Below are 12,089 nucleotides of genomic sequence, written 5' to 3'. Positions count from 1 at the left end.
TCCAAAATCAGACGAACCCAGATCCCCCAGCTCTTCCGACCAATATTTTCTTCCGTGTGGGTCAAATGCGATAGCAAACTCATTCCTTTTGCACGCTTTAAAGCTACCCCCACACACATTCTCCTCTCCTCATCGATCACTCTTCTTCCTCCGTCCCCGCGCACATGCCACCAGAGCTTAGCTCAGCTTAGCTTACATCTCACCCCCTCCCACGGAGGCACACACACAAACCGAAGCCCTCCCCACCCCCCTCCAAACGCGCGCGCGCAGGCTGTGCTAGCCATGGAGAGTGGCGGCATCATTGCGGCATGTACTCCCCAATGATTGATCTCTCATCGTCTCTTCTTCCAACCACCTCCTCGTCGTCCTCCTCCCTCCCTGCTGCCCGCCCTGTCTCCCCAAAATGACCAGCAACAGCAGCCAGAACCTCAGCAGCTGCAGCACCGGCGGGAGCGACGCGGCGGTCGGCGGCAGCTGGCTGGGCTTCTCGCTGTCGCCTCACATGGCGGCCACCATGGACGGCGCGGACGGCTCCAATGCCGTGCAGGTGCAGCAGCACCACGGGTGCCTCTTCTACCCTCCCGTCGTCAGCTCCTCCCCCGCGGGCTTCTGCTACGCGCTCGGCGGCGGCCAAGATGGTGTCGCCACGGCGGGCGCCAATGGTGGCGGGGGATTCTACCCCGGGATCTCCTCCATGCCGCTCAAGTCCGACGGGTCCCTCTGCATCATGGAGGCCCTCCATAGAAGCGAGCAAGAGCATCACGGTAAGCTAGTTCCATTAATGGCATTGTTTCCAAGTTAGTAGCAAGTGAGATCTTTTAGAGTACTAGCTCGATCGTACTTGCTACAGTTGTGTTGTTTGTCTGTTTGATTTGTTTCTATTCTAGCTACGCATGTTTCTTGATTGGTTTTGAGAACTGTTTTCTCGTGACCGATCAGGTGTGGTGGTGTCGTCGGCATCACCGAAGCTGGAGGATTTCTTGGGCGCGGGCCCCGCGATGGCGCTGAGCTTGGACAACTCCAGCTTCTACTACGCTGGCGGCCACGGCCACGGCCAGGATCAAGGCGCCTACCTCCAGCCGCTGCACTGCGCGGTGATCCCCGGGTCGGGCGCGCACGGGCACGACGTGTACGGCGGCCACGCGCAGCTGGTGGACGAGCAGTCCGCTGCGGCGATGGCGGCGAGCTGGTTCTCCGCACGCGGCGGGGGCGGCTACGACGTCAACGGCGCCGGCGCCATCCTGCCGGCGCAGGGCCACCCGCACCCGCTCGCCCTGTCCATGAGCTCCGGCACCGGCTCCCAGTCCAGCTGCGTCACCATGCAGGTCGGCGCCCACCCGCACGCCCACGCCGACGCCGTCGCCGAGTACATCGCCATGGACGGGAGCAAGAAGCGCGGCGGCTCCGGGGCGCTGCAGAAGCAGCCCACCGTCCACCGCAAGTCCATCGACACCTTCGGCCAGCGCACGTCCCAGTACCGCGGCGTCACCAGGTACACCCGCCCACAACCCGACCGTCCGTACGCCGTCGCCCCCGCAACCGGCCGGCAGGCGCCTGCCCCCACCCCCCCCCCCCCCCCGGCCCCCCCGGCGGCACGAGTCGCTCACTAGCCGCGTGGTTTCCACCGTGTAAAAGCAGGCATAGGTGGACGGGGAGGTATGAGGCGCATCTCTGGGACAACAGCTGCAAGAAGGAAGGCCAGACCCGGAAAGGCCGGCAAGGTATGCGCCCTCCCACACTGCCGCCATGGCAGCCTACGCCGTTAATCTCACCCAGTCCCCTACTACTAACCCACCGATCAGCTAGAGTCTAATGATCTGCACCTCCATGTTTCTCTCTGAACCTTCAACTTCACCCCTGGGGATCGTGCTGCTGCCTCTGCAGTTTATCTGGGTAAGTGCCTGTACTTTTCATCCTTAATCGCTCTGATGGCTAGGATCAGTAATCGCGTGTAGACTACGGAGTAGGCACATGGTTCAGGTGTTGCTGGGATTTAAGAGGTCTCAGGTCGTGTCTCCTCGTGTTCTCTGGTTGGCTGTAGGCGGGTATGACATGGAGGAGAAGGCCGCGAGGGCGTATGACCTGGCGGCGCTCAAGTACTGGGGGACGTCCACGCACATTAACTTCCCGGTGATTTGCCTGAACACGATCAATGCCTGAAATGTGTTTGTGATTGTGCCATGGCATCACGTGCTGATGTTCTTGCTGTTTCCACCGTTGGAACGGATGCAGATCGAGGACTACGGGGAGGAGCTCGAGGAGATGAAGAACATGACCCGGCAGGAGTACGTGGCTCACCTCAGAAGGTAACCGACCTCGCCTGAACCCATTTCTGATGCTTGGGATCCTTGGCTATTCAATTGTGATGGAAATCCAGATGTGCCTTTAGGCTCACATCGATCGCCATTTGTTGCAGGAAAAGCAGCGGGTTCTCGCGCGGCGCTTCGATTTACCGGGGAGTGACCAGGTTTGTGCACACTACTGCTAGATCACTGTGAAATCCACACGCAAGAAATGCTTGCGAGAAGTTTACTGAAACGAACGCTAGTATCTGCCGCAGGCATCACCAGCACGGGCGGTGGCAGGCGCGCATCGGCCGCGTCTCCGGCAACAAGGACCTCTACCTGGGAACATTCAGTACGTGTTCTTCCCTCGTGACCCTTCTTCACATCCCCATCCTTCCAGGTCGTAACAAAGTGTCGATTCCCTTATCATGATCGCCAACGCGACCTGCTTGCTGCCGGTGCTAGCCGTTGCCCGCAGAGGCTGTCACGGTTTAAGGACGCAGGGTGTCCAGTCACAATGATCGGAGCCCGAGCGGGAGCCCAATGATGCCATGCCCCTGCTCTGCGACGCCGCTGGCCCCCTCCTCCCCAAAGAATGTTTGCTCATCCTCTGCTGCCGGCGCGTGCTTTTTCCCCTTGGCTCGCGCGTGCGTCGCCTCGCCGGTCCCAGCCCTCGCGTATTCATGCGCTCGCCCGGCCTCCTTTTCCTAAGGCTGGCGTCGAGCGCAGTCGGGGTCGGGGCCGGATGGGATTGGATTCGAGCGGCCGCACTCGCACGCTCTCGATCGCGTCGCTTTCGCGCTTTGCCTGTTTGACCGGCCGCCGCCTGCTGAAAGCGCATTTCGACTGCCGCGCAGATTGCTGACATTGTGGTTAAGCGGCTGCTAATGGTGAAGGCGTTTGTGCGTGTGTTGCAGGCACGCAGGAGGAGGCGGCGGAGGCGTACGACGTGGCGGCCATCAAGTTCCGGGGCCTGAACGCGGTGACCAACTTCGACATCACGCGCTACGACGTGGACAAGATCATGGAGAGCAACACGCTGCTCCCAGGCGAGCAGGTCCGGCGCAGGAAGGACGGCGAAGGCGGGGGCGCGGCCGCGGAGGGCGACGCCGTCGCCAGCGCCGCGGCGGCGCTCGTGCAGGCCGGCAACTGCGCCGCCGCCGACACCTGGAGGATCCAGGCGGCGCCGGCCGTCACGCGGGCCGACGGGCTGCACGGGCAGGTGCAGCAGCAGCAGCAGCACCAGGGCCTCCTGTCGAGCGAGGCGTTCTCGCTGCTGCACGACATCGTGTCCGTGGACGCGGCTGGCCAGGGCGGCGGCAGCGCCAGCGCGCACATGTCGAACGCGTCGTCGCTGGCCCCGAGCGTGAGCAACTCCCGGGAGCAGAGCCCGGACCGGGGTGGCGGCGGGCTCGCCATGCTCTTCACCAAGCCCGCGGAGGCGGCTTCCAAGCTGGCCTGCCCGCTGCCGCTGGGCTCCTGGGTCTCCCCCTCGCCGGTGTCCGCGCGGCCCGCCGTGTCCATCGCGCACCTGCCCATGTTCGCCGCGTGGACCGACGCGTGAACATCCTCAACAGACTTAGCACAAGCTGCACGTCCATGGCGGTAGATGGGGGTTAGAAGTGGACACTCACAAGTCAAAAACACTTTGTTCGCTTGGTTGCACTAGGGCGTGCGTGGTTAGTGTCAGGATTAGCTGGGTAAGGGTTAGTGGTAGCAGCAGTAACCGTGGTCTAATTTGCAGGTGGAGCCATGCTTGGATTTTGCTTGGCCTCTTGTGAATCCTCTCCTTCATTTGGGTTGCGAGTGGCTTGGATTTTGCTTCGCCTCTTGTGAATCCTCTCCTCCATTTGGGTTGCGAGGGGAGGTTTCTTTTTGTAATGTCGAGGCCGGCGACAGCACCAGCAATCCTCCCATAGCCAACGCTAATTTGGAGTAGGATGGTTTAGTGTTGATCTCCTAACTTCAACATGGAAAAAATATGCCAAGTTTAGCTTGCCGAAACATGCTAGCTTATCTATATGGCTGTGCGTTCTTCCGGAGTGTCCCATGTGCTTGAATTCACTCGCATGCCCTGAGCTAGATAGATGATCGTGCGAGCGCTACCTCTAGGGCTCTCGGCTCTACCTTACCGTCTCCGGCGGCGCAGGCTTTTTTTGATCTGTTCTCAGATGACTCGCTTCAGTGTTCATGTGGTAATCGTGGTACTCGGCTAGGGTAGACAGACTGTTGCAAGGGAGTAGAGAACTAGAGACGGCAGATCGCACACTGTTCCCGTGGGTGGCCCTCGGCGGCGCATGTCGTCGTCTTCGCGACACCTGGAGAGGTAGGTCCCCCGCTCCGTCCACACGTCTTTTCCGTTTTTTCTTTGTGTCTCGGTGAGGTAGGTCGCGGCCGGCTCTAGACGCCGCCAGCAAAAGAAAGCCGGGATCCGCTCCGCCGCCTCGCGCCTACGCCCGGGGCCCGGCCCCCGACGCGCGCGCTCTCCGGCTCTCCGTCCGTCGTCTCGACGAGGGGACGCGCGTGGGCGTGGCAGTGGCAGACCCCGCCGGATGAGCCGCAGAGTTCGCGCTGCAGGGACGCGCGGTCTGCGGTGGGTGCCTGCCCGTTCCACGCATGTGGCGCGACGAGCTCGCCGGCGCCCGCACGTCTCTCGCCTCCCGTTTACGCGTCTGCCGCGCTCGACGGCACCGGCGGCTTACCCAACCGCCGAGCGAGCATGCCGGAGCAACGGGCCTGAGGGGTATGGGCCTGTCCTGTTGTCTAGAGGGAGAGAGAGAGAGAGGAGGCGAGGCCTGTTGAGCCATCTGGGCTTTGGCCAGTTGTCTAGGAAGGCCGGTCGTAGCCCGTGGGCATTTATCGGATCCGGGTGATGCTTTAGGTTGGCCCTCTGTTGCGTATTGTATCCATAGCTGGACTGGGCTGCTAGCCATTTCATGCCTTGGATCGTGCAGTAGAAATCAATTGTCTGACCGTAGAGGATGAGCCTCTCTACACATCGCATCCGCGACCCGGCTTTTGCACGGCTGCTGTGTTACCCCGCGTCTTCTACGTAGCGTGTGCTTTTCTTTTCCCCCACCGTCCCGCGTGCCAGTCTCCGCACGCGGTGTTGGTGCTGTAAATACACGCTCTGTGATATTTGCAGTACGTCAAGAGGAAAAGAAATCTCCACTCCACACATTCCATTACTCCCTACGGCCACCCAAACTGGACTACTACTAGAGCCACGAGCCGGCTCCAAGACGCCCCACCAGGTGGCCCCTGGGCGGCTGGGCCCCCTGGCCCTGCAAATGATGCATGGCGTCACCATCATTTGAGCAAATTGGGCCATCGGCACCATCATTAAGCTACGGCTCCCACTCTACCACGAGACTGCCCATGATTCGCCATGATCGCAAAGGGTCAATCAAGCCCACGTACCGCAGACCCACCAGGGGCAAAGGCAATCCCCCCGCCCCTTGGCCTTGGCTTATACTGCACGACGACGGAGAGAGACGGAGGCTGGCTACCGAACGCCGCCGGCCAGAGACAAAGATGGCACTCGATCGCCCGCCAATTATTGTTGCGCTCGGAACACCCCCAGCACCCTTTTTTTGGAGACTGAATACCCCAAGCACTCGCAACCACCGCGCGCGACGCTCGCCTGGTCGCTTGCTCCCCCCTGGACCAGGAGGAGGGAGATGCCCACGGCAAATGGCACGGCACAGCTGTCCCGCAGCCACGGCGACGTGCGGGCGGGCGGGCGGCGGAGGTAAAGGTGGAGGCCTGGAGGGCTCGAGCCTCGGTTCGTCACAGCTCAGCTCCAGTGACTAGCCGAGACGAGGGACGGAGAGCGAGCTTGGATCGGGGGCCTCTCTCTTTCGCTGCCACCTGAGGATGCGCGCGCCACCGGATAAGAGTTTTTAATCGCTCCGCGCTTGACACCTCGCGGCCGCGGACAAACGTTCCATTTTATCCGAGTCCGGACGACGTTCATTTTAATGGCCATGAGACCAGTTCTGTTCTACAGGTGTACCAACTGCCAAGCACGCAGTTTCAAAAAAGGAAGGAAAAAAACTGCCAAGCACACTGTGACCTTGTTGCCGGTGAAACGTCAGTGTTACACAAGTTCCTTTCTTTCTGTTTGACACTGGCTTTGAAAAAAAAAGTCCCTGTGAATTTACATGTGCGATCAGAAAGAAAAAAAATGCACTCCTACGGTCTCACACGGCAGAACGAGCCAGTTTGACCGGCTGCTGGAGCCTTGATCCGCAATAATTCGGGTCGTATGGGTGGAGAAGACACAGATCTTCCTACCATGTGACGCCGCTCTCGACAACCCTCGACTTTCCCCGGCGCCAGGCGGGGACAGGTCCAACAAACACACATGGACAAGCTCACGGTGATCCGGATCTGAAAGAGGCAGGGATCTAACGATCTGCTCACGAGTAGGGCACGAGACCAGCGTGCAGTGCGGCTACATCTAATCCGGACGGCTCCAGGCTTCTGATCCAGTGGCATTTCTGTGTTGCTTCATCAACCGTACAGGCCAACAGGTGTCTCGTTGCGTCCTTTGTTACAAAAGAATGGAGGGGGCGCCGGAGGAGCCACGACGCAGATTTACAGGCCGGGGAGACTGCATCTACACCTCCGATCCGAGGGAGGTTCTCTTCACAAGTGGGAGGAGAGGAGCCTGTGGATCATGCCGTGCGTGCGGTCAGGACAGAAATCCCGGAAGGCACAACCGCGCACACAGCGCATGTTTCGAGTCTCAGCCAGGGGCTGCTTGCCATGACAGTAACACATCCCTTGCAGCAATCCCCACTGCTTTTCACATCTATCAATTGCTGTTTACACGGTTTACTCGACCTGCTCACCTATGAGGTCAAGGCCTACTAACAAGAAGGAGATGCCCTGGAACAGGAGGAAGTAGAAGTGTATACCCTGCTTCGACAGCAAGCTCCGGGCCGCGGCCGTTAGCAGGAGCATCGACAGCGCCAGCTCCTTCTTGTATATCCGGTTGTGCTTCTTCTTAGCGTCCTTTTTCGAAGCAAGCTGCTCCTTTGCAACCGTGTCGAGGTTAGGTGCCGACCCCGTCTTTTGGTGTTTCAGCTCCTTGGGCGGCGCCAGGGAAATGAGATCGCCCTCCGATGAGCGGCCTGATTTCTTGGTCACCACCCACTCATATGCGCTTCCAAGCTGGAACAGGCCTGAGATCATGGCGTTGAACTTTGTCACCGACATGGTGTTCTCGAAGAGCAGGTACGGGATGATGAAAGGGAATGACTTCGGAGAAGGGAGGATGTTGAGCAAGGACATCAGGGCTGGAATGTAGCACACAACCCAATCAGGAAGCTCAGCTTCAGGCACAAACATTGTCATCGGGAGGATGATGCAGAAGAGCGTGAAGGAGTAGAAAGGTAATATGAGCTTTCGTAGCAGGAAGAAAAGGAAGATCAGGTTGGCTTTCTTCCAAAACGCAATCTGCAACAAAGCAAATAAACAATAAATTAGGAGTCTGGAAGGCAAATAATATTGATGACAATGACAAAAACATAACCTAGGAGCAAGTTGTTAAGAGTAGCCTATTTAAATTGCAGCATGTCTATATTAGCCTACAAGTAGGCCAAGGAAAAAAAAATCGAGCTAGAGTTCTATATTGTAGTGTGTGGAAGGCAAATGATGACAAAGCATCTTAAAAGTGTATCAGCCTAAGAAGCACTAAGGAAAGGTATTGCAGAGTATAGGTTCCAAGCAATGAATTGGATGGCTCCGGACATTCAGATCATAAGACATCTAGCTTTTCACTCATTAGCATGTTAATATCATTCAAGAACAATCAGGAAGGACAGACATGTCCTGTATCCAAAGAAAAGAAAGCATTACAAGAATTTATTCCATCAGCATATGCAATCTTTAGCTGCTCATGTTAATCGAACAGGATATGCTCAGCATGCTATTTGAAGTTGAGACTTGAGAGTTACATAGAATTGTTAAAAGTAAAATGACGCAGCAAAATTCAAGATATACAGCGAAGCAACAAAACATAAACCCGGATTGCATGACAATGAAAGTTTCTTTTTACCATTACTACTACGGCAAATATCAAACAAATAGTCACAAATAGAACCGAAGGGTGCATCAAAGCACAAAAAGCTTAAATTTGTGGCGACAATTATAGTTCTCTTGAATCATAACTATAACAGAAATTTGCTTATTAACAGTATAAATTGGTTATTCAGTAGTGGCTAAGAGATATGCATTACGGTACCTTGCATTTGATGATGTCCGGTAAACAGAGCCTGAATAGCTGCATTGGACCAGAATGCCACCGATGCTGTTGCTTCCTATAAGCCTCATAAGACTCAGGCAATTCGCACTGGCACTGTCCACAGTAAGAAAAAGAATCAGCTCAATCGATAACTTGATAAGAACAGCAAACATGAACGGACAACCAATTTACAATTTAGAAGATTTTCATATCCAATCCCAATGGCCTAGTACCTCAACATCATTCAGGAATATAAACTTCCAGCCATGTAGGTGTGCCCTAACAGCAATGTCCATATCCTCCACTGTTGTCCGTTCCATCCATCCACCAGAGTCCTCCAATGCCTTGATTCTCCAAACCCCAGCGGTGCCGTTGAACCCAAAGAAGTTTAAGAAGACCCCATTTACCTGCTGTTCCACCTCAAAGTGGAAGCAGAGATTAATATATTGCAATCGAGTCAACAGATTCTCATCCCTATTCACAAAGGACCATCTTGCTTGGACTAGCCCAAGTTCATCATTATCCTGCAAAGGTCCAATGGATGAATTCGAATTAGAATCCTAAACAGAAGATGGCAAACAGAATTGAAAGTAATTTCCCACAATTCACCTTGAAATGTGGCACGGTGCGCTTCAGGAAGTCTGGATTTGGTTGGAAGTCGGCATCAAAGATAGCAACAAACTCATAATCCTTGACATAGCTGCAGCTCATGGCTGACTTGAGGTTTCCAGCCTTGTAACCATCCCTCAACACTCGGTGCCGGTACACAATCCGGGCACCTTGCTGTTGCCACTTCGCCACCTCCTCTCTGATCAGAGTCTGTGTTAGCGGGTCGTCAGAGTCATCCAACACCTGAACCAAGAAGTTGGATTTTGGCCAGTCAAGGTTGCACACGGCCGCAATTGATTGCTGATACACCTGAAGGAAACCAACAGCAAACAAATCGTCAAAAGACTGCACGTTAGGTGGCTAGAATTGCGTATTTGGAGAGACAGACAACACCAACCTCCTTCTCGTTGCACATTGGTATCTGCACAAGTACCATGGGGTAGTACCCAGCATCAGGATCCTCCGCATCCGGCAATGCAGGGGACTTGGGCTTGGGCTTGATGCGCTTGAGGTGGATGTAGAAGCAGCCAAGGCACTGGATGAGGCGGTCGGCGCTCTGGATGAGGAAGAGCACGACGCAGGCGTCGGTGAGGAACTGTATCCCCGGCGCAACGTAGGCCGCGCGGAAGCGCAACCAAGAGGCGTACAGCGACTCGAGGCCGATGACGGGGAGGGCCAGGGCGGAGTCGGCAAGGTCCCAACCGTTGAGGTAGGCGGCGACCTCAACGGCGAGGAGCAGCAGGGAGACGACGAGGAAGCCCTTGATGAAGGCGTAGAATCTGGAGCGCACGACGGGGCTCTCGCCCGTGGCGGCCACCACGCCGGCCTCGGCGTCGGTCCTCCCAGCGGCGACCCTTCGCCTGGCGGCGCCGCCCAGCGCGACGGCGGCGGAGGCGAGCGAGGCTAGGCACCCGGCGGCGCGGTGCGCCTTGAGCAGCAGCACCCACCTGATCTGCTTGGCGTTCTTGGAGCGGCCCCCCTTGCGGCGGCCGCCGGCGGCCAAGATGTCCTCGTCGTCATCCTCCGGCGAGGAGATCTCGGAGATGGACCAGTTGGGGTTCTCCATCTTGACCACCACCGGCGTGCCCCGGTAGGCGTCGCCGCCGGCCTTGCCGCCCCACAAGCCGCTCCACGGCGCCATCAATGGCCGGTCCAAGAAGCCGCCGCCTCCCCCGGCCAAGGCCACGCCTCTCGTCCTCCCCCACCTCCCAAAATAGCCACCCAATCCGCCACACGCTAATCCTGGGGCTCCTTTTTCCTTTGGCGCACCCAGCTATCCCTCCCCTTCACACGAAATCCCAATGCTTGCTACTTCTAGACTTCTACTACCACTCTGCAGCTGGCTCCGCTCCACTTCCGTTTTGTGAGCGAGCTTATGAAGAAGAGGAGGGAGGAACGGATAGAGGGGGAAGGGAAGCTGCAGATGCTGCTGAGCTGAAGCAAGGGGACGGAGGACTGGGAGCCAGCTCAACACGTCTGGGTGGGGGGAGAGAGGGAGAGGAGAGAGACCGGGTGGAAGGGGAAGCCGCGGTATTTTATTTTTGCGATGTTGCTCTCTTGTCTTTCCGCATGTCTGTGGGTCTTTCGCCGCAGTAGGTTTGGTTGAGTATTCTACTTCTGACCTTTGGTTTGGTAAGGCTTTTATTTGGGCGTTAATTACGCGTCTTCTGTGGTTTAAACATGGGAGGAGGATGTGAAGGGCAAAAGGGGGAAACATCGTGATAACCCTGTCAGATTTTTAATTTTTTTCTCACTGGCAGCACTTGCCTTGCCTGCTTGTGACCGTTTAAAGCAACTTTTTTTTTGTTGCAACGTTCGTGTGTTTGAAACAGCTCAAAATAACAAGGATGTGGCAAAATAAAATACCGCGTTTACCAAAAATGCACACGTGAGAATCCTAGACGTTTCCTTCGAGAAAGCAAATCGAGGGAACCTTTCCATTTCTGCTCAAAATGTCTACTTGCTGTTCATCTCCAATTACCCGTGGATCGGTATTTTCCTTTTCAAAGGTGCCGAGTAATTATGCGCTTACGCGAGGTCCCCCCTGCAAAAGCGAGCCAGCGAGCCGTAACTCTTGACTGACCTGCCCCCGTGAATAGGGGCACCAGCTAAACCCGAGCTGGCCCAACCGGCGGCCCAGATCGCCACCGACGCGGCTCTTTCAAACGGAGCCGTCCGATCGCCCTGGCCCCACGTCGCGGCGTAACTCCTCCCCCCGCCGTCGAGAAAGCGACGCGGAGGGGCGGGGAGAAGGGTAAAGCGAAGCGGAGGAGGGAGGTGTCGGGCGCGGGCCCCACCCACGGCGACGCAGGGGCAGAGACGGGGCCCGCGGGCCCAGCTGGGGCGCGGCACGGTCGGGTGGTCCCCGCGCGGGGCACGTTCCCGAATCGCCCGTGCTGCCGTGCCGTGCGCCCCTCGGCCGCTATTCAATTCCGCTGCTCCACCGCGGCTGGCTATCTCCAGGCTCCAGCTAGCCCGGTCAGCTCGGCGCCGTACCTGGCGCGTGCCCAGGCCTCCCCGTCCCCGTGCCAGTCCGTCCGGTGCCCGACTGCCCGCCGCCGATGAGATCGCTTGCTCGGTCGGCTATTCTAGCCCGGAGTAGGCAGGGCCGCAGCCTGCAGGGGTGGTGGATTGCTGGGTTGCACCCGCGCGCCATGCTCGTGGCGACGTGGAGAGCTCGGCCGAGTTGGCCTCGGCTGGGCTGGGCTGGGCTGGCAGCCTGGCACGTCCGTGCGCCCGCGCCGGCGCTCCGCGGTGCGGTTCCACCGGCGCCAGGCGTGAGGAGTACGCCGACGAGTCAGGAACACGTGGGCGCGTGAACGTGGGCACGTGCCGTAGCTGCGGCGGTAATAATACCGCATGTACGCCGCAGTAACTCAGTAAAGGCGGCGAGCTAGCGGGTGGGGCGACAAAAGCAAGCAGCTAGAGGCGGAAGCATGCATGCG

At 57.6% G+C, this 12,089-nt stretch overlaps 2 protein-coding genes across 2 annotated transcripts; one reads left to right on the top strand and one right to left on the bottom strand.

The window, feature by feature from the left end:
• Positions 1-403: 403 nt before the first annotated feature.
• On the top strand, positions 404-3,849 carry LOC112876968 (AP2-like ethylene-responsive transcription factor CRL5). The gene is made up of 9 exons (XM_025941157.1): positions 404-764; positions 940-1,492; positions 1,636-1,721; positions 1,885-1,893; positions 2,042-2,130; positions 2,233-2,306; positions 2,417-2,467; positions 2,561-2,637; positions 3,203-3,849. Exons 1-9 carry the CDS (start codon positions 404-406, stop codon positions 3,847-3,849), a joined length of 1,947 nt encoding a protein of 648 aa, XP_025796942.1.
• A 3,115-nt stretch (positions 3,850-6,964) lies between these two features.
• On the bottom strand, positions 6,965-10,285 carry LOC112875360 (probable xyloglucan glycosyltransferase 9). The gene is made up of 5 exons (XM_025939185.1): positions 9,542-10,285; positions 9,145-9,453; positions 8,769-9,059; positions 8,536-8,649; positions 6,965-7,748 (listed from the first exon to the last, which is right to left on the bottom strand). Exons 1-5 carry the CDS (start codon positions 10,283-10,285, stop codon positions 7,125-7,127), a joined length of 2,082 nt encoding a protein of 693 aa, XP_025794970.1. The 3' UTR covers positions 6,965-7,124.
• Positions 10,286-12,089: the final 1,804 nt, after the last annotated feature.

This window comes from Panicum hallii, chromosome 9 (assembly GCF_002211085.1).
Source record: "Panicum hallii strain FIL2 chromosome 9, PHallii_v3.1, whole genome shotgun sequence".
NCBI lineage: Eukaryota > Viridiplantae > Streptophyta > Magnoliopsida > Poales > Poaceae > Panicum > Panicum hallii.
The sequence above is the reverse complement of the archived record's forward strand: the minus strand, read 5'-3'. Positions and strand labels throughout refer to the sequence as shown.